At 38.7% G+C, this 23563-nt stretch overlaps 1 protein-coding gene across 2 annotated transcripts in view; it reads left to right on the forward strand.

The window, feature by feature from the left end:
- LOC150085147 (uncharacterized) overlaps positions 1 to 23563 on the forward strand; it is a 307492-nt gene that overhangs the window by 196375 nt on the left and 87554 nt on the right. For both annotated transcript variants that reach the window (XM_090373892.1, XM_090373893.1), the window contains one exon: positions 18876 to 18969. In XM_090373892.1, coding sequence (XP_090230018.1) covers positions 18876 to 18969 — 94 coding nt within the window. The remainder of the gene's footprint in view (positions 1 to 18875; positions 18970 to 23563) is intronic.

Below are 23563 nucleotides of genomic sequence, written 5' to 3' on the forward strand. Positions count from 1 at the left end.
TTTGAAATTCAATAGAAATCGTGACTCAGAGCAGCAAAGCAAAAGGCTCAAACTAATGGGAGTGCTGTGGCTCAGGGTAGAACTGAGGTGGGGCAAAGGTTGGTGACTTTGTAGAGCAGATATATTATCTTTTAAGGGCACAAAGGGTGATATTGTTGTACGCATTGGCACTAATGATATTAAGAGTAGGAGACCGGCGGAATTACTTAACAAGTACAGATCAGCATTGAAAAAAAAGCCATGAGTTAGGGTTGAATTTGAAAGTGTCTGCAATTCTGCCCAGACACAATAGGAGGGATTATATGATGAGAGACTTGTCAATCAATTCGGCCCTGGAGAGATTGTGCAAGGCTCAAGGGGTAGAATTTTTCTCAGCCTGGTCTGTGCTTGTTAACAGGAGAGACTGTTTCTACAGGGATGGGATACACTTAAATAGAAAGGGTGCAAGAATATTTGCTGATGCTATCGAGGCAGAGTTAGGTGAGTCGGAAAACTTCTGGCTGGGGGGGGGATACACGGACTGATAGATTAATAGTAGCCGCTGGCACAGGTGAAAGTGATTCTTGAAATGCTTCTATTGAAATGCAGTTGAGCAGCTACCTGGAAAACAAGGCAATGGGGATTTCCAGGACTGCTGGGAGTCATAGTGGAACAAGTAAATACCTGGACTGTGTTGCGGTAACCAAGAGTAGAAACAGGTGCATGTATACTTGCATGTACACCAATGCTAGGAGTATAGTTAATAAATTTGATGAGTTTGAAGTGCTAGTCAAGACATCAAATATTGTTGGAATATCAGAGACGTGGTGTCACATAGACATAAGCAGTGCAGAATTGGAATTTGGGGAATACAATGTGTACAGGACAGGACAGGAAGGAAGGGAGGAGGGGTGATGCTGTTAGTTAAGAAACACACAAAATCTAAGGAAGTGCATTCAATTGATGTGGGTGGACAATGCAATGTTGAGTCTGTTTGGTGTGACATAAGCACTGGGAAAGTAAAAATAAGAGTAGGTGTGTGTTATAGGCTTAATGAATCTGATGAGTATAATGAGCAATTGTGCAGAGAAAATAGAGTAGGCCAGTAAATCAGTGTCTTATATATAACTGGGCATTTTAATTTCTCAGAGATTGACTGGAATTTGTGGGTTGGTCACTTACACAGTAGCAAGGCTTTTGTGGATTTATTGGATGATTGTTTTCTACAGCAGCATGTTTGGGAGGCAACTGGAGGGAGTAATACTCTACATCTGATTATCAGTAGTGATTTTTCATGCATTAAGAATCTGCAGATAAAGGAACCACTAGGTAGCAGTGATCACAATGTGATGAAGTGGGATTTACTCAAAGAGGTAATTTCTATCAGGGGTAAAGTGAAGGGTTTTTGCTTCCGTAAAGGTGACTACTGTGGTCTGAGACAGTATTTAAATTCTGTATGGTGTGGGACCAACTGATGATGTTATCAATAGCAAATTCAAAATGGGAAGCATTTAAAGAAATAATCTTGGAAGCTACTAGGCTTTTCACACCAACTAAAAAATATTGTTCAAGATTTAGGCCTAAATGAATGCAGATGAACTAATTAGACCTGTGGCAGAGAAGAAAAATGCATGGGATACATATAAATGACACAGAAGGCTATGATAGATATAAGCTAGTCTGTATCCAAGTCACAAAGGAGGTTAGGCAGGCGAAGGAAGATTACAAGACATCCTTGGCAAAGGAAGCAAAGAAAAACAGCAAAGAGTTCTTTACTTATGCAAACTCTAGAAGGAAGGGTATGAATCAGATTGGTCCACTTGATGTCGATGGTTCAACTGTTGATGATCCTGCTCAGGTAGCTAACAAACTAAATGAATATTTTGCATCTACATTCGCACATGAGGGGTATGAAGGGTATGAATCAGATTGGTCCACTTGATGTCGATGGTTCAACTGTTGATGATCCTGCTCAGGTAGCTAACAAACTAAATGAATATTTTGCATCTACATTCGCACATGAGGAGTTATTCAATGAGGGAATGCCAGAGGTGTATTAAACTCTGGCAGTAAACTATATAATTTTGTAATAACTGAGAGGAAAGTGGAGGAGAAATTGTTGAGGATAAACATAAAAAAGGTCCTGGGGGTGGATTGAATCTATCTAGTTATATTAAAGGAGGCAGCAAAGGAAGTAAGCAAGCCCTTAGCCATAATTTTGAGAGCTTCTTTAGACTCAGGGGAGGTACCCATGGACTGGAAATGTGCAAATGTGACCCCAATCCACCAAGGAGGAGCAAAGGGAGGCACGGGTAATTACAGACCTGTTAGTTTAACTTCTGTTCCAGGGAAATTAATGGAGGCACTGGTTAAAGAAGCATTGCCAGATCTTCTAGACAAGACTTCAATTATAGCTCTCGATTTTTTTTTTTTTTTTTTTTTTTTTTGATTTGGTAGTTGTTGGCGCATCGGCTTCTGTGGCCATATTGCACCTCCCAAGGTTTTTGCAGTACTTTGATCCAAGTCCGAGGTGGGAATCGAACCAGCGACCTTTGGGTTGCCGGGCAGGTACTTTACCCACTCAGCTAGCCCGGTCGGCTCATAGCTCTCGAACACAGCATGGGTTTTTAAGGGGAAGTCTTGTCTGACAAATTTGATTGGATACTATGATGTAATAACAAAGGAACTGGATGCAAAGAGAAATTTTGATATCATACATTTGGATCTTTGAAAGGCTTTTGATACTGTCACATGGAAGACTGCTACACAAATTGGAGCAGTGTGGCATTGGGGGTAAATTGCTGCTATGGATAAAGGGATGGTTGAGTGGAAGAAGACAGAGTGGTAATTAATGGACACTGCTCTTCGAGGACTAATGTTACTTGAGTGGAGTCTCTCAAGGTTCAATGTTGGGTCCATTGTTGTTTTGTATATTTATAAATGATATTGATGATGGTATTTCAGGCTTAATGCCCAAGTTTCCAGACGATATGTCAGCAGGGTTGTTAATGACGCTAATGACAGTATGCTGCTACAACAGGATCAAGAACAGTTGAGCAGATGTGCTGAGAGGTGGCAACTGAAGTTTAACATTGACAAATGTAAAGTACTGCATATGTGAAGTAGTAACCCCAGAGTAACATTGACAAATGTAAAGTACTGCATATGTGAAGTAGTAACCCCAGAGTAACGTTGTCAAATGTGTGTGGTACTACACTGACAGTGGTTGAGAGTGAAAAGGATCTGGGGGTAATTGTGCAGGCAGATATGAAATTTTCTGAGCAGTGCAGACTGTCTGCAAGAGTAGCTCTTGGTGTCTTGTCAATGATATACAGGAATTTTTCTAGCAGGGATAATGAGGTGATTTATTCCCTTTGTATAAGGCAATGGTCAGGCCACACGTTGAGTACTGTATATAGGTATTGATATATATCAATACCTATATTATGTAGTACTGTACAAAGGGTACTAGGAAAGTTTTGCAATATGACGCAACAATGAATCACAGGAAGCTGCTTGTTGCTGCATGTTGAGACATGTTCATACGTGCATAGTAGCCGCCACGCCAAGTCGATGGGCTCAGTTATTCATTAGTAGTGAGAGTGTAAAGTGCTTGCGATGGCATCGTGGTCATGAAATGAGATAAGGACAGTTTTGCGGTATAATTTCGTGCATGGTTTAACCATAGACCAGTGCTTAGAAGAAATGACTCTTGCACTAGATGATGATTGTCCACATCGTACAACGATATTCAGGTGGTATAGAGAATTCCAAAGGGGAAATTTCACTCTGGAGGATTCTGAGAGGCCGGAAAGGCCACGAACGTCAGTTACGGAGGAAAACGTTACTGCTGTGAGAAAAATGCTTGACGAAAACAGGCGAGTGACCTACCAACAGATAGAGGATACTTTGGGCCTAAATGCACCAGCAATTCGTTCGATTCTGCAAGATCATTTGCACGTGAAGAAACTTTGTTCTCTCTGGGTGCCGCATCAACTGACTGAAGAGCAGATGACACGACGTGTGACTTGGTGCCGGGAGATGTTAAAAAAGTTTGATAAGGGACAATCTCGGTATGTGAACAACATCATTACAGGTGACGAGACTTGGCTGTACTATTACGATCTGCCGACCAAGGCTCAAAACAAAGTTTGGGTCTTTGATGATGACGACACACCCGTAATTGTCAGAAAATCCCGATCTGTAAAGAAGAAAATGATAGCTGTATTTTTCAAATCGAGTGGAATTGTGGAACGTGTCGTTTTGGACACGCAGAAGACAGTCACAGCTAAGTGGTATACTGAACAATGCCTGCCTAAAGTCATTGGATCTATTAAGAACCTGCGGCCAAAGTCAAGAATGGACACCTGGTACCTCCATCACGAAAATGCTCCAGCTCACCGCGCCAAAGCCTGCACCGAATATTTGACCACGACAGGACTGAAACTTCTCGAGCACCCTCCCTACAATCCAGACCTTGCTCCCTGTGACTTTGCACTGTTCCCGCATGTGAAAATGAAGCTAATAGGGAGGCGGTTTTCCAGTGATGAGGACCTTCTACGGGCTTGGGACAACGAGTGTGCTTTACTCCATAGTGAAACTTGGCAGAACTGGTTTAAAGATTGGTTTCGGAGGATGGAGAGGTGTATTGAATGTAGAGGAAATTACTTTGAAAAAATTAAATAAACAAAGCTGTATTGCAAAACTTTCCCAGTACCCTTTGTATATAGCACATTTTTTGAGACTGTGATCTGTTGTAGAATTCCCTCTTAGTTTCTCCCCTGAGTCACAGCACTCTCTCTAGTCTGATCTTTGCTTCACAGCTCTAGTCTGGGTCGTAATTTCTGTTTAAATACAATTTAATTAACAATGAAATTTAATAAGATTAATATTTTTGATAGGTCTGGAGGCCTCATTTTAAGAATGATGCAGAGCTGTTGGGACAAGTACAGAGAAGGGCATCAAGATTAGTGAATAGAACAAAGGGTTGCTCTTACAAATAAAGGCATAAGTTTTGCAAATTACAGTGTGTAGAGACTAGGCACCTGTGAGGTGATCTGTTTGAGGTGTATAAAGCCTTGAATGGTTTCATCATACTCAATGCTGATGGGATTTCTTACTCTTGCTCAAAATAATTGCCTGAGAGGGCATAAATTCAAATTGAGGAAAGATAGTTGTAGGATAGATGTGTCGAAGTTTGCCTTTGGTTGGTTGATTGTTGGAACAAAAACTCTATCTGTCGTTGCAGAAGTTGATAGCTTAAACAGATTGAAGGCAGAACTAGACTGACATTTGAAGTGAGTGGATGGGTGAAATGAGAAAGGGGTGTGAGGTTTTTTTTTTGACTGATGCTATATAAGCTTGTTTTCTTGCATCATGTGCCCTTGCTAATGCTTTCCATGCTGCTGCTCATTCTAATAGAAGCAGTGCAAGAATCACTTTTGCCTCTTCTTGCGGCCATTGTTAACCTTTTAGTCTGTGTATCCCCCAATTTAGCAGTTTTCTGACCCACCTAACACTGCCTTGATAGCATCAGCAAATATTCTTGCTCCCTTTCTATTTAAGTGTACCCCATCCCTGTAGAAGCAGTCTCTCCTGTCAACAAGCAAAGACCAGGCTGAAAAAAATTCTAACCCTTGAGCCTTGCATAATCTCTCCTCAGCTAAATTGATCAACAAGGCTCTTATCATATACTCCCTGTTATCATGTCTGAGCAGAATTTCAGACACTTTCACATTCAACCCTAACTCACAACTTTTTTTTCAACATTGACCTGTACTTGTTGAGTAAATCTGTAGATCTCTTACTCTTAATGTCATTAATTCCAACGTATACAACAATATCCCCTTTTGGGCCCTTAAAAGATGATATCTGCTCTACAGCATCATCAACTTTTGCCCCCGGCAGACATACCCTGGTCCTGTTCAATCTATCGTTCTTGCATAGTATATTCCCCGTGACAATAGAATCACCAACAATAACTAGTTCCTTTGGGACCAGCACATTCTACCTTGGAGATTGTCTCTGTGTTGCCTGATGGACAGGAGTGAGCTCTGCCATTGAGCTGGGCAGCTGATAGATTGATTGGCGCCTCATATTAATTTCTTCGAGGACATTTACACCACTACACCTCAAGCTCTTATAAACACCCATCAGAATGCTGAGTTGGTGCCTAATTTCTTGACACTCTAGATGCCTAGCACACATGAAGGCATTCTCCTTGGCTAGATCATGTACTGTTTTAGAAAGGTCGGCAAGCATTTCGCATTTTGCACATTTTTTGAGACCGTGATGTGTTGTAGAATTCCCCCTTCGTTTCTCCCCTGAGTCACAGCACTCTCTCTCTCTAGTCTGGGTCATAATTTCCGTTTAAATACAATTTAATTAACAATGAAATTTAATAAGATTAATAATATTTTTGATTAATTTGATAAGACTATAATAAACTAACAGATTCCTAATTTAGTACTTCATGTTACGCTATCAGTTCAAGATGTATATATACGTTACGTAATGTATCAACTGGGTGGTACTACACTCAGAGTAGTGGAGAATGAAAAGGACCTGGGGGTAATTGTGCAGTCAGATCTGAAGTTTTCTGAGCCGGGCAGGCAGGCTGCAAGAGTAGCTCATGGTGTCTTGTCAATGATATACAGAAAGTTTTCTAGCAGGGATAAGGGGATGATTGTCCCCTTGTATAAGGCAGTGGTCATACCACACCTTGAGTACTGTATACAGGTCTGGAGGCCTCATTTTAGGAAGGATGTAGAGCTGCTGGAATGAGTACAGAGAAGGGCAATGAGATTGGTGAGTGGATAAAAGGGTTGCTGTTACCAAGAAAGACTTAAGTCCTGCAAGGTGATATAATTGAGGTGTATAAGGCTTGAATGGTTTGAGCAAGCTCAATCATGATAGGATTCTTCCTCTTGCTCAGATTACTCACCTGAGGGGTCATAAATTCAAATTGAGGAAAGACAACTGTAGAATAGATGTGCAGAAATTTGCCTTTAGTCAGTGGGTGGTTGATAGTTGGAACAAACTTCCAGCTGTTGTAATGGAGGTCAACAACTTAAATAAGTTCAAGGCAGAACTAGACAAAATTTTTTTTTTTTTTTTTTGGCTGATGCTATATAAGCTTGCCTTCTTGCATCATATGGCTCTGCTAATGCTAATACTCTGCTCACACCTGAGTAATAACCTTCATAATATCATCCCTCACTCTCTTCCGTTATTGTTGTTATTCTCTTAATGTTTTGTGTTCTATTCCTCTATGCACCTCTTACCTGCTTCACCTTTAATTCCATGTCTATATACCACAATAGTATGATTTGAATATATGTCTGGCTCTTGATATGCATGTGAATTCCTTGCACTTCTTTATCTGATTCTGACCATTACACACTGAGTGATCACTGAATTATGACCACCTACTTCATACTTTGTTAAGCTACTGTTCACTTTGACGTTGACTCCACTAGATGTCTGAAGATTTCCATATAGATCTGCAGCCATGCTTCCTGCAGGGCTTTCCACAGTGTCTGAATAGATAACAGTTTTTTATCCATATGCCTCACTTTCTGTACAAAAACATCTCACAGGTGTTCAATTGGATTAAGGTCAGGCAAGTTTGGAGGCCAATCAAGAATGGTGATATCTTCACTCTGTTCCTCAAACCACTTGCATATAGTGTGGGTCTGATGATATGGCACATTTACAATCTTGGAAATACTTGTTTCTGTCTGGGAAAAAATGCAACATGGCAGGGTGCATGTAGTCTCCTAAGAGCTGTCAGTAGATCTCAACAGTGAAATATTGATGTCCATATGCACCAGGGGTCCTAGTTCCTGTCTGGATATTTGGCACCATGGTTGGGTGTGTGGACTCATGTTACTTGCACCACACACGAAGGCATCGATCAGCATGTTGTGCCAGGTATTTGGACTCATCTGACCAGTACACTTATTTTCAGTCCTTATGTCCAAGCACCATGTTGTTGACACCACAGCATTTGCCATTAATGATGGTCAGCAGTTAGAAGAAGGTGTCTCTTATGTCATCTGCTGTGGAGCCCCTATGTCTGAGTGTGGGATATTGGGATATTGTTCTTGCATTCCTCATATTGTATTGCAATGTTAACTGTTGCATAGTGACATGCTGTTGAGCTCCAATGTGCTGCACTCATTCTTTGTACACCTTAATTGCAGTGAGCCGTGAGCAACTGACATGACATGTTGTTTCTGGTATGGAAGCACCTGAACGTAGGAGCTCCCACAATCATGCCCTTCTGAAATTCCATAATTTCTTTATTAATCACTTTCACAACCAGATGCAAATCACCGCTGCTTTGATATAGGAAGCTGTTCGGCTTTTTATATCACAAATTATATGGCATAGTCCATTACAGATAAGGTAATTCAGTGATCACTGAGTGCGTAATCTAATTGTAATTGTTCCTGGTGTATTTGATGTATTAGTTAACATTAAATCACTGTATTCATAAAAATCCACCAACCTTTCTCTTGAATTCCTCCTAATCAACCCATATTCTTCTACATAATTTCCCCTCTTCTTTCCCCTTAATTACTCATCCCAGTCACTAACTACAACTATTTGCTTGATCTTCCTTAATCACTGTCTCCTCACTTTTTCCATTAATCTCTTCATTCTCCCTTTCTGAATGCTCTTTCCTGTTGCTATGTATACTTGTACTAATATCATTCCTCTTGGTTCTGCCCTGATTCTTAAAACCATCAACCGTACGATTAATGCAAACTTCAAACACTTCAAATTTATGATTGAGACTTGTTTTAATTCTATTTTTCTTCTCACCATTCTGACGGTTTTCCTCCATCTTTTTCATGTAACTTTACTGAGATGTAACCTTACTGAAATTTGAAACCACTCTTTCAGTGGCATAGGTGTTACTAAACAACAGTGATCAAATCTCTCATTGTCATAATTTACTCTTATGTATTAGTGTGTATTTTGTTGTACCAGCTTCTTTTTAAACAAGATTCCATTCCGTTACAGAAATAGCCCTGATAATATCATAACTTGTGAATGTTTGTTTCTATTATTTATTATAAAACATAATCTTCTGCTGATCTGTGTTAATCATATAGGTGCATTGCCCAGAAATGTTTTCTGATATGAAATAACAAAAAAAATATGGATGTGGAAGAACAAAAAAAAAAGTTATTGTTAGTGGAATTGGACAGAGAGGAAAAGAAGAGTAATGATGGCATTAATTAGTTCTTTGCCTTGATCAATATTTCTTAATTGATACAAATGAAGAAAAAAAGAAAAGCCTAATAGCTTCTATGATTACTTTCCTGGATGCTTTCATTTAGAATTTGCTGTTGTTAACGTCATCAGTTGCTCCTCCTACTGTATAGAATTTTAAAACTGTCTGAGACCACTGTAATCACATTTACGAAAGCAAAGCCATTCCTTTTACCCTTGATGGTAGTTACATCTTTAAGTAAATCCCACATTAATACATTGTGGTCCCTGCTACTGTTGATAATCAGATCAAGATTATTGCATTCTCATGTTGCATCTGTAACATTCTGCTGTAGAAAACAGTCATCCAATAAACTACAAAAATCTTTCTAGTGTACGAGTAACCAATCCGCAAGTTCCAGTCAGTATCTGGAAAGCTAAAATTCTCTATTATAAGACATTCTGAATTACTGCCCCACCCTGTTTCTCTGTATAGTTGTTTGTTATACTTGTCACAGTCATCATTAGTTAGTTTGGTGTGATTTGATTATATCACACCAAACTAACTCAGCATTGCACTGGTATCAGCTGGATTGGCTGCCTTGGATTTAGTATTCGTCTTAACCATGAGCATTACCCTTTCCCCCTTCTGCACTGTCTGTTCTTTCTGTGGACATTTTACACTCTGTATTCAAATTCTACATCCCTTATGTCTGAGTGACACTGTGTCTCTGATATGCCTACAATGTCTGCATTTGATGACTTAACTAATACTTCAAATTCATCAAATTTATTTGCTATGTCCCTAGCATTATTGTACATGCAAGTGTATGTACCTGTTCTTTTTCTTAGTTACCCTAACACAGCCCATATATTTGCTTTTCCATGAGAACCCCACAGCGGGACTTGAAATCCCTGAAACTTTACTTTTCTGGTTCCTTCATGTTTCAATAGCTGCATCGCAAGAATCACTTACTCCTCCATGCAAGCAGATTTCTGACTCACCTAACACTGCCTTGCCAGCATCAGCAAATATTCTTCTATTTAAGTATATCCCATCCTTGTAAAAGAAGTCTCTCCAGGGACAAATTGATTGACAAGGCCCTCATCATATACTCCCTCTTATCTGGACAAAACTGCAGACATTTCCAGATTTAATTTATGTGGATGACAGTACTGTCTTTTGTATTGTTTGCAAAAGGAATGTTCCCTGGTCATTTTGGCATCCCAGATAATGAACATGCGGATCATGCTGCTAAACATCCTGACAGTACATCATCCTGCCATCTGAACGTCCCATGCACTGATTATAAATTCATTATTAAAACAGCATGTAGGACTCAATGGTCAGAACTGTGGCAAACACAAATCAATAAGGCACCTCCATAGCCAGGTGGGCAGGAGCAGCAGTGCGTGCACACGCTTCTTGATTAGACCAGGGTTCGAGCCCGTACCCACCAAATACGGAGGATGCGGAAAGGTCAGGGAATGACCACCACATATCCCTGGAGCAATATGGCCTTAGTTGCTAATGCTCCTAAAAACCAAATAACAAGTCAATAATAAACTGTTCCAGATTAAAAAAGAACCTCAGCTGTGGACTTCTAGTTTCAGGAGAAGGAGATGAGAAGAAGTCATTTTGACTAGACTTCAAATTGGTCATTCTTATACAATGCATCTGTTCTTGCTTGTGGGAGAGAATCCCCCTCAATGTCTCATCTGTCAGACCCAGCTAACAATTAAACATATTCTAATAGAATGCCCTCAGTACGCAACTATCCGAAAATCCAGTTTCTATTCTCTATCCAATTTGCAAAAATGCAAATTTTGAAGAACTATTTCAATACTTGAAATGCACAAAGTTATATAACCATCTCTGAAAGACATAATATACAATTTTCAGTCATAAGAAATTCATGAACAGGCACAATATGGTCCGGTGGCCCTTGTGCCAAAAATCCTCAATTACAACTACAACAACAGCAAAAGGAATGTTCTGTGCGCTAAAAAAAATTTTTAGGTTGGCCAACATGTGAAAACATCATTGCATATTGTGGCCAAAGAAAGAAGCAGCAAGGAAACATTGCCAGATCAATTGTTTTTAACTAAAATCATGTCCCTGAAGAGAAGAGTAATGTGATTTTTCTTTTCTCTTCAAGGCAAAGTACTGCATATGGGTAATGATAACTAACCGAAGAGAAACGAACCAACTCTGTGGTACTACACTCTGGGAAGTGGAAAGTGAAAAAGACCTGGGGATAATTGTGCAGTCAAATATGAAGTTCGGTGAGCAGTGCAGAAGGGCTGCCAGGGCAGGTCATGGAGTCTTGTCAATGATATATAGGAATTTTGCTAGCAGGGACAGGGAGGTGATTATCCCATTATACAAGGCAATGGTCAGGCCACACCTAGAGTACTGTACAGGTCTGGAGGCCTCATTTTAGGAAGGATGTAGAGTTGCTAGAACGAGTACAAAGAAGGGCAACAAGATTGGTGAGGGGAACAAAGGGGTGTTCTTACCAAGGAAGGTATAAGTTCTTCAAATTGCTGCACCTGGAGAGTAGGCACCTGTGAGGTGATCTGATTGAGGTGTATAAGGCCTTGAATGGGTTGAGCAAGCTGCATGCCAATGGGATTCTTTCTCTTGCTCAGACTAAGAACCTGAGGGGGCACAGTTTCAAATTCATGTGTGGAAATTTGCCTTTAGCCAGTGGGTAGTTGATTGGTGGAACAGGCTTCCATGTTTTGTTGTGGAAACTAATAGTCTAAATAAATTTAAAGCTGAACTAGACAGACATTTGGAATGAATGGAGGGATGAAATGGGAGAGGTTTTTTTAATTCTGATGCTGCATAAGTTTAAATTTGAAATGCAATCACTTTTCTCTTCTCTACAGGAAAAGAAGAGAAAAGTGATTTTACCTTCTCTTCTTTGAAGAGATTAAGCAAGCTCAGTTCTTTGTAGAACTTTGTCATTTCTGTAAAGTGTCGAGCTTGCTCAATCCATTTAAAGCCTTAACCCCCCTCAATCACATCATGCAGTAGGTGATCTGATTGAGGTATTTAAGGTTTTGAATGGATTGATCAAGCTCAATACTGATGGCATTCTCACTCTTGTTCAGACTATGCACATGAGGGGGGGGGGGGGGCATAAATTCAAACTGACAAAGCTGGAACAAACATCCATCAGTTGTTGCTGAATTGGATAGCTTGAATAAATATAAGGAAAAACTAGAGAAATTATTGGAGAGGATGGACAGATTATGTGGAAGGTTTTTTTTCTCTCTTGATGCTTTATGAGCTTCCTTGCATCATATATCACTGCTGCTACTACTATTAAAAAAAAAATAATAATAATAATAATATGTGCAGATGGCATCCTAACTTTTGCTTAGGCAATGCACATAAGGAAATATAAATTTAAATTGAAAAATTATGGTTGTGAGGTAGAGTTTCAAAAATTTGATTTCAACAAGAAAGTGATTAATTGTTGGAACAAACTTCTGTTTGATGTTGTGTGGAGGTGGGTAGTTTGAATAAATTTAAGAAAGAATTAGACAAATTTTAGAGGGGATGGACAGATGAGGTAGGTAGTTTTTTAGCTGATGCTGTATAAACTTGCTTCCTTGCATCATTTGCCACTATTAATACTAATACTCCTCTGTTCAAAAGTACTACATCCTGTTTTTTTATTCTCATTACCTCCTTAATATAAATCCCATACCTCATTACTTATTCTTGGTTAGGACATGCAGCAGTCTGAAAAGCAAAGTCTAAGGGATTGCAAGGCCTGCTGGTGGTCTGCAACAGTCAAACACAGGCGGTTCCCGCTTTATGAGTTCTTTTTTTCAGATATCAAATATCCACAGAATCGAAAATATGAACATTAATTCCAATAAATGAATGGTAAACATTCATAAATACATATGGCATTTCAACCATGTGCGTAACTATACAGTAGGTACTATAGTGCGTGCATTTATTTGTTCGGACAGACATTTGGAATGAATGGAGGGATGAAATGGGAGAGGCAGAGATAAGGAGGGAGGCCCTACTCTTAAAGAATTTTGGAAAGAATTCCATATTTTAGATGCAATCAAAATAACAAAACAAGCCTGAAACAAAATTGCAGAGAAGAATGTGAAGGGTATTTGGGATAAACTCTGTCATCAGTTTATTGGTGATTTTGAAGGAGTTCAAGAACCAGCAGAGATCATACAAAATGAAACAGAAGTGGTCGTTAATATTGCTAACCAATTGCAGCTTGAGGTTTCTACAACTAACATCCTTGATCTGCTTCAAACACACAACGGAGAGCTCACAATTGAAGACCTCCGTGAAATGGAAAAATGTGAAGAAGCTGAGGAAGAAGAAGATTTAACAACTGAAACTCCTGTTTGTTCCTTCACTCTCAAGGGGCTTTTCAACACACAGAAAAAGCAATTGCGATTTTCGAGTCACAAGGTTCAAATTTTGAGCACATTAGAAAAGTTGCTACAGATTTAAAAAAATGCTTATGCATGCTATTATGAAATTTATAAAGAAAAGAAGACTGGCTTCGAAACAAACGACTCTTGAAGCATTTCCAAAGAACAAGACTCCTCCTTGTGTTTCCAACAAACCAACAAGTGCTGAGCCAACAGTGAATAAAGAATCATCAATGTGTGTGCATTTATTCGATGATGATGATGAAGAATAAACATCCTTTAACATTTGTATGACATAAATAATTTCTTCATTATTATAATTTGCTTAATTTTAATGGCATGTTTTCATTTCTTTGAATAAATAAATCATTGTTTAAGCATAAACAACTGTTTTGTTGACCTTTATTTAATTTAACAAATTTCACTGTTGAGAACATAACCCCCGTTTTTAACATTACGTCTACGGGAAATGAATTCTAGCTTTACGAGCACCCACTCGTAAAGCGAAATTTTGACTTCTATTGTCGACATCCATCGACTTCCTTTCAGGACTATGTCACTGGACATTAGAATCTGCTCCCTGTCCATCACTGCCATGGAACCATCGCTCTAGTGTTCAACCTGTCTCTGCCTGCTCAGATGACTGTCCTTGACTATAAAAGGACTTCTCCCCGGAAATAATGTTACTTGCTAACATGCTGTTGTAAATATATTTTCATGTGTAAATTTGTCATTTTTGTGTTCCAGGCTTTAATCATGTATAAAGGTCATAAGGCTGTTTTTTTTTTTTTTTTTTTTCATTCTTCTCATCCTCGTGTATGAGAAGAATGAAATTATGTTGTGTTATTCCTTTTATGTAAACCCCTGTCTTGTAGCCGTGAATGGTGATGTATACAGCAGTGTGCCTTCTGTATACAATAAAGAGTATTTTTTAAATTGTGTGTCAGAGTAGAAGGTCCAGTTTGCAGCAAATGACTAAAAAATTTAATTTAGGCAAAGAATGGTCCATTTCCAACTGAACTATGTGGTGGGAGTTGAAGAACCTTGGATTTTTTAGTTGTGTGCATATACGAAAGCTACTTCTTTCTCTTGTCAGGTCAGACTTCACTCTGCATTACTTCATTTTTACCTTGATTATGATGGATTCTTTGAAGATGACAACACAACTATCTAGCATGCAAAAATTGCATCTGAATAGTTGAAGGAACGGTCTCAAGATTTCCAACATCTCTCCTAGCTGCCTAATTCTGCCTGATTTAAATTCAATTGAGAACATCTGTGATGTGCTGGAAAGGGCAGCAATACAGAAGCAGCTGACAGATATCCTGATGGAAGAATAGTAAAACCTGGAGCTAGAATCCATGCCACAATGTGTATGGGCTGTAATTTGGGCAAAAAGGTCGCTCTACTAGATATTGAATAAAGATTTCCAATTTTTTTGTTTGCCAGTGAATGTATACTAAATATTTATCTATTTAATAGCTGTGTTGTTCATTTAAAACACACACACACACACACACACACACACACACACACACACACACACACACACACACACACACACACACACACACCAGGGAGTCTTATAAGTCTGCTTCCATAGAAGTTGATTATTTGGTAAAAGACGAACTTTTTTTTTTTTTTATCTAGGATGAACTGTTACAGTATTGCCCTGCTGGAATATCAGTAATAAAAGGAGTTAGCAACTTGGACATAACCATAAAAGATGTTTTTCTAGAGTAGGGAGAGGCTCTACCACAGGAAAGTTGAATAGTGAATGAAACAATTATTTAATTGAAGTCATACAGAAATATTATTTCAATTATGCCCAATTGTGGAAAAGTTTTTCAAGTCAACAAAACCATACTTACATGATATGGAACATCATACAAGTTTGTATTTATTGTACAAACTGTTCTTTTACACATTTCAAGTGACTGAACAGAAAAAAATTCAGTGGTATGAAGTCTGGCGAATATGCTGGCCATTCCACTGTTCCCTTCAGTTGATCCACTGTCCAGGCAAAAAGGATATCTAACCAGTTGTTGGCAGTAAGGCTGATGTGTGGTGCTCCATTCTACTAGGAGTAAAATCAAAAATGTGATGTGAAGTTTATTCAATTATAAGGCTGTAATATGCTCTTAATAAGGCAGTAACAGTCTGTTGTTAATCTGTTATTAAAAAAGACAGGCATCATGGTTGGTAGCATTGCTACATATGATGCCACGCCACATGTTGATTCAGAGATCAGTTTGATAATGAGAATCAAGACTTATGGAGAATTCTTGTCTGGTCAATCACTGAGGTTGGAAGCATAATTATCTGCCTCCGGAATAACCTGCTGTGCTCATGTTAGCTGAAACTACTCACAAAAATTCAAAAGCCTGTTTGATTTGTTGCTTTGTAATCTCTGCATCATCATCAGCCATTTTCAATCCACTGCAAGATGAAGGCATCTCCAGCAACTTTCCAGTTCCTTCTGTTTTGTGCAATGGCCATCCGTTTACTACCCACAAACTCATGAATTCATCTGTCCATCTCCATTGTTCCAGGTGTCTTCCAGGTTTTCTTCTAGCTCCTCTTGGGTACCATTCTGTTATTTTCTTAGTAGTCCACTTGTCATTATGTCTTTGAGCTATGTGTCCTGCCCAAGACCATTTTAGTTCTTTAGTTTTGATAAGAATGTCCTTTACTTGAGTTTGCTGCCTAATCCATGTGTTTCTCTTCTTATCTAACAGTCTGATTCCCAGTATAATTCGTTCCATTCTTCGCTGTGTAGTTCTCAGCTTCTCTCTTCCATTCTTTTGGTGAGTGCCCAAGTTTCACTTCCATAAGTCATGGTGGGGAGTATACATTGATTCATTATTTTACGTTTCAGACAAACTGGGATATTGCTCTTCAGTATGTGACTATATTTCCTGAATGCTATCCATCCAAAATTTATTCTTCTCTTGACTTCCAGCCATTTATCATTATTACAGCTAATAACTTGTCCCAGATAAGTATATGACTCCACCTTTTCAATTACTGCTCCTTCAATCATTACTTCCCTTTCTGTGGCATACTTGTTCATCATTACTTTTGTTTTAGCCATATTCATCTTTAGTCCAAAATCCTTACTAACTGTGCATAACTGATTTTTAAGATTTTCCTCTAATTCCTTGGGATCGTGGCTTATAACCACAATGTCATCTGCAAATCGTAAATGGTTTAGGTACTCTCCGTTCACATTGACTCCTTTCTGCGACCAGTCTAATCTTCTGAAAGCTTCCTCAAGGGCAGCAGTAAACAGCTTCGGAGATATTGTGTCTCCTTGTCGAACTCCTTTCTCGATTTTAAATTTGCTGCTATCTTTGTCTAGTCTAATAAAGGAGGTAGCACTCTCAGATATTTTCTTCAAAATCATAATATATGGGGTATCGATGCCTTGTCTTTCCAGTGCCCGAAACATTGCCTTATGCTGTATGAAGTCAAATGTCTTTTCATAATCCACAAATGCCAGGCATAATGGTGTTTTATAGTCATTTGCTTTCTCCATTAGCTGTGATATTACGTGAAGGTGATCCATAGTTGAGAATCCTGTCCTAAAGCCAGCTTGCTCTTTCAGTTGATTCTCATCAAGTATTCTTTCTAATGTGTTAATAATGACCCTTGTGAACAACTTGTAGATGTGGGATAGCAAGCTAATCGGTCTATAATTTCCAATTTCTGATTTATCTCCTTTCTTATGCAGCAAAACTGTGATTGCATTATTCCATTTCTTAGGCGTCACACCTTTTCTAATGCATTTTGTGAAGAGTTTTGCCAGTTTTTATGTCATGTCTCTTCCTCCCAATTTTAACAACTCTACAGTAACTTCATCTTCCCCTGAGGCTTTCTGATTCTTCATTTTCTTCAACACATGTTCTACCTTATCAGGAAGGATATCAGGTATGTTGTATGTGTTACTAATTTGCGATCCATCTTCCCCAATGCTGGCATCATTCCCTCGCTCCTTATATAACTCTTTATAGTAGTCTTATGCTATTTGAATTATGCCTTCTCTGCTATTTATAAGTACGCCATCGCTATTCTTCAGTTTCAGTATCATTTGTCTTTCTGTATTACTGCTCATGGCTGCTGATTTAAATCCTTTGTTTTCCCTTAATGCTTGTTCTACTTTTCTTGTGTTAAATTTTCTTATGTCCTCTCTGAGTCTCTTTCTAATCTCTGCTTGGTGTGCATTATATATGGGTTGAATTTTTGCAGTTGGAGCATCTGCTGGACAGAACTTCTTTACTACTCCTGTTCAGTTTTCTCTGTTGGAGCATTGGCAACTAGGAATCAGTTTTATAGTGATATCAGCACTTCTGCCAACACTAGCAGCACATTGCAGGTATTCTGTGAAGACATTCCCAATTAGATAATGAGATGGTCATAGCTTGTCCTAGATGGCATTGGTGATACTTGTTGACTGTTGACTCATGCCTGTTATGTGTATGAGATTCATTTTGTCTTTTTTGCACAGTGTGCACATAACTATTAGTGTTTAGCCCACAGAACACATAGAGAAATAACTTGTACCTGTAGTACTCTCATGGTATTTCATGGTCATGAAATAACTTGTACCTGTAGTACTCTCATTGGAAACAAACCAATTGCTATTCTTGACTATAGGTACTGTGTACTACTGGTTGACATAGTGGTTTTGCTGTATTGGGGACATTGCCTGGCAAATAACCATGCCACAAGCACAGCCATTGGTCACCCCAACAATATTTCATAGCGAATACACAGGACTATACAAACCTGCATGGTGTTCCTTATGATGTCAACAATACGTTTTGTTGACTTGCAACTTTACAACTGTTTTTCAATTATGTAAAATTATTCTGTGAGTTCAGTAAAATACAGTGGCTTCATTTGTTATTTATCTTTCCTCTACTACTACTTCTCCCTATTCTGGAAACACATCCCATTTTTGTGGTTATGTCAAAATGGCAATATTGCCAACTCCTTTTATTATTGATATGACAAGAAGGTAGTGCTATAGTGACTTATCCTGTGTAAAAATCATGGGCTTCCATTCTAACACTAGATTGGAAAGCCATGATTTTCAACTAATCCCCCCCCCCCCCAAGCACACATTCACTTTTTGCTATTTTGGCAAATAACTGATTTTTCCTCTGGAAGTGACTTAGAGGATACTCTGTATATATAATTTTAAAAAAATGTCACTCAGTAAGTCATTTACTTTTCCATTGATTTAGGTACATTGAGGAACATGTTCAGAAAACTGGAGTTGCTATTGAAACTCAGGGTTTTACACTTGTTACAAGTGGAAAGAAAAGAGAATCGTTAACTGTGAGTTACTCTTTTTTTTTTTTTTTTCCTCTCTCTCTCTCTCTCTCTCTCTTTTTTACAAGTTACAAATTCTGAGTTTGACTAGTTATTTGAATGCAATGATTAACAATTACTTAGACAGCCAAGCCTTGTCTGGTTTAAATCTGTTAAAGTGTGAGTGCTGTAAATAAATGTAGTGATGTTGGCGATCCACATTATTTTACTTTTATTATACTTTGCATATGCAAAGTACTACTAACACACAAGACACTCCTTGACAACCTATAGCTGCAAACAGGAAGGGAAAAAAGTCTTCAATTTATTGTATTTATTTCTAATGACATGTGACATACTGTAATAAATATTCAGTATAACTGAATTGTACAGTGCAGCAATTCAGAAAACTGCTTCATTATCTATAAGTCATGACAGAATTAATTGATGAGAGACCAGTAAGTCAAGAAACAGGCTTTCATAATGGTATGTCCTCTTTTAAACAGATTGTAGAGTCATTTAGTAGTGCTGTTTGTTTAAAACTAGTGCATCAAGAGTAGGGATCTTGTGGAGCTCCATCCTCACATCTCTTCACAGTGCAGTACGAGTTTCCTTTGGAAGTTATAACAGGCACCATGGAGTGATCTAATTCCTTACATTTCAAGCATTTTAAAACAGTTTTCACAAGCAGTCTGCTAGACAATCCACTGGAGTGAGTCTTTTGGTAATGTGCTAAGCGGCATCCAGAACAGTTAGTGAGTCTTGCTGTTTTCATTCTTCCAGCCATAAGTAGAGGGAAGTCTGAGTTGTGTGCCCGTGGGAGGGGGACACAATTGAAGTCCCTGGGTTAAAAAGTGAGATATATATTATCATGCATATGGTATGTCAAATTAACAGAAAAATTTAAATGCAAAACTAAACCCCCAAAGTGTGTTAATTCATTAAGATGCTTTTGGCAAATTTTAGTTTATTGAAAGTTCAAAGCATCTTAATAAAGCATTAAGATGCTAATTAAGCTTCCCCAGAAGCATCTTAATTTATTTTATAACTATATATGGGCTCAGTTCTAGTCTCCAGTGATTTTTATTTCCAAATTCTAACTTCCACTTAATTTTTCTAACAGAATCACAACTGTTTCCTTGGTTCTTTAGGCTAAACTATTCAACCATGATTCTTTTCACTTAAAGCACAATACTTGTGCATATGTCTGCTCTTATATTCCTTGTTTGAGATTTGCTTTTCTGTTTTTTCTTAAAATGTCTCTCAACATATTTTAAAATATATATCCAGCTCAACAAATCACACAGACCTCTTTTGACTTTCTTTCTTGGAAATTCGACTTTCTCCAGTCTAACTTTCATAATAGTGAATTAATGATAATTCTCCTTGGTGATTTTAATCTTCATAATTCCATCTAGCTTCAATTTTTCAATTGTATGGACCAATTTTGTAGAGATGATGTAGCCTTGGATATTACCGGAGACTTTACACAGCTTTTTCATTTATCTACTAGGATACCAAAAAATTGACTAACCTGAGTGCTTACGTTAACTGTGTACTTTTCCTCAACGAGCATTCAAAGTACTCAGTTAATGTAAGCAGCTCTCTAGGTACTTCAGATCACAACTTGTGTTGATCTCTTCTCCATTGTAATGTCAACCCTTCCCCATCTCTTCCATCATGTAGTATGACTGATGACTTTTGAGGTTATGATGAACATCTAGGCGAGATCCAATCTTCCTAACATTTCGAGGGTACAGCTCTAAAACGGTGTTTGCAGGCCCCGCTAGTTATTACACAGGACCGAACCTATTGGTAGCTCTTTAGGAGGCTTCCAGATCAGCTGGTGTATAATCATACTACCTCTACGCTGCCAGATAGTGACTGGAGGGAGTCCGAGTAGTGTGTATGCAGGGGGCATTGTCGAGGCCACGTTATGTCAAGGATTTGGGTATATTCTTACTATGTGTACGCCATATCCAAAAATTTCATTACCAGCATGTCCCCCCCCCCACACTTTTTCTTACTATTGAATACACCATAAATTGTCAAACTAATAGAGTAAGCTTATCTGCGAAAAGATCTAAACCTCCCAAACACTTCCTAGTTCATTTCACAAATATACGTGGTCTCAATTCTAATCTCAACGATGTCCATTTCCACTTGCAGTCTGCCAAACCCCATTTACTTTTTCTGACAGAATCTCAGTTATCGGTTGATTCAACTACTGCTCATCTCAGTTGCCCAAATTATTTGCTGAATGATTCCTTTAGCCTCAAAGGTGGTACTTGTGGATATGTCTGTTCTGATGTTCCCTGTCAGAGACTTGGTAATTTGGAATCTCCTCTCTTTGATCTTCTCTGGCTTAAAAGCTCTCTACCTCATTGTGTCAGATTCATCTATTGTCTCTACCGTTCTCCCAACTCCACTAATCACTTGGAGCTCTTTGACTTCCTCTCTTTGCAACTTGACTTTCTACAGTCCAACTTTCCTAAGAGTGAGGTAATTTTCTTTGGTGATTTTAATGTTCACAACTCCAGCTGGCTTCCGTTTTCTAGTCACACTGACCCAGCTGGTCAAGATGCTGAGGCTTTTGCAATTATTAATGATCTGGGACAGATTGTTCATTTGCCTACAAGAATACCGGACAATCCTAACCATACAGCCGATACGCTTGATCTTTTTCTCACAAACAACCCTTCTAAGTACACGGTCGATGTGACAGGTCCTTTAGGCACCTCAGATCACAACTTAGTGATTTTCTCTTCTCCAGTGGAGCCTTTAACTCATGGCTATTACCAACCTCGTGTTGTTTGGCATTACAAGAATGTGAAATGGGATAACCTGTGAGATTTCTTTTCTTCTTTTCCTTGGTCGGATTACTGTTTCAAAACTTCGGAAGTCAACGTTTGCTCAGATCGTGTCAGTGAAATTATTCTTGTAGGAATGGAATCCTTTATTCCACATTCCACCTTAAAATCTCGTCCTTTATCTAAACCTTGGTTTTCCAGTAAATGTGCTAAGACTGTTCAAGAGAAGGATGTTGCATAGAGTAGAAAACTTGCTTCTTGCCGTAATGGTAGCCAAGCATTCTGGTCTCTTGCCAAAGCTGTTGGCTGCAACTTTTGCCCATCTCTGCTCCCAGCTCTCAAAACCAAATGGTTCTGTTGTCACTTCAGCCAAGGATAAAGCTAACCTGCTAGCATCCCATTTTTCTTTCCCTTCTAAAACTGTCTTGTCTTATATCTCGCAAAAAGGATTCTTCTGCTCCTATGCTTATATTTGGTGACACTCCAATTTCTAGGCAAAATGATATATCTCTTTTGGGGATTATCCTGACTTCTAATCTTTCTTGGCACAAGCACATTACAGATATTGCTTCCTCTGCATCTAAAAAACTTGGTTTTCTCTTTTGCTCTCGGCGTTACTTTTATTTCAAACAGCTGTTCACTCCGTACAAATCGCAAACCCGCCCTACCATGGAATATTGTTCCCACATCTGGGGCGGTGTGGGAACCTCTCTTAGGCTTCTAGATTCCATTCAGAAGAGGGCAGTTAGGTTAATTAATGACTCCTCTCTGACAGAATCCCTCCACTTGCTGTCTCATAGACGTGCTGTTTCTGCTGCATGCCTTTTCTACAGATACTTCCATTGGTACTGTTCTTCTGAATTGGCTTCTATAATTCCTGCTCTCTCTTTCAAAACAGTCTGAACATGTGCCGCCACTAGCCAACATCCATTTATTGTCCACCTTCAAACTCACAGAACCAACTTTTCATCTTCCTCATTTATTCATTCAACTGCAGTTTTCTGGAACAACCTTCCTTCATACGTATTTCCTGTAAATTACAGTGTACCGAAGTTCAAGGCTAATGTCAACAATTATCTTCTTTCGTCTTCTCAACCTCCAACCCAAGCACGGTACTAAGTGCCATAGGTTCTAATACCTCTTGTGTTTGGGATTTTCATGTAAAAAAAAAAAACACCCGTCTTTTCAATGACTTGCTTAGTCGCGTCACCAGTATGAAATAGGATGATGTTGTGTCATTTCAGTTTTCCCTGGTTGAACTGCCGTTAAAAGTTCCTCATACTTGTCCAGATCTAAATACAGAAATTATTCTTTCGGAATCAAATCCTTTAGTTCCATTCTAACCTGCATCCTTATCCTTTATCCAAACTAAGGAGAACAAGCTTTTTTCAGCATTGGGTCAGACAAAATTTCTATAAATTATGTAGTTGCTTACTCTCTGGAATGCACATTATAGCATTAGTTGCTAATGCGCCAATAAAACCACAACTCCTCTCTGGATTTATAACAGAGAACCTGTTTTACTCAATTTGTCCTCGATTTCCTCTCCATCTCACCAATGTAATAAGTTGATAATATGGAGATAGTGTTTGATATGGTGATGGTGTTTGCAATTCTGCCCAGACATGATAAGAGAGAGTATATGATGGGAGCCTTGACGATCAATTCGGCCCTGGAGAGATTGTGCAAGGCTCAAGGGGTAGAATTTTTCTCAGCCTGGTCTGTGCTTGTTAACAGTAGAGACTGCTTCTACAGGAATGGGATACCTTTAAATAGAAATTGAGCAAGAATATTTGCCGATGCAATCGAGG

Source organism: Mastigoproctus giganteus, chromosome 5 (assembly GCF_048544385.1).
Source record: "Mastigoproctus giganteus isolate SK-2022 chromosome 5, ASM4854438v1, whole genome shotgun sequence".
Lineage (NCBI taxonomy): Eukaryota > Metazoa > Arthropoda > Arachnida > Uropygi > Thelyphonidae > Mastigoproctus > Mastigoproctus giganteus.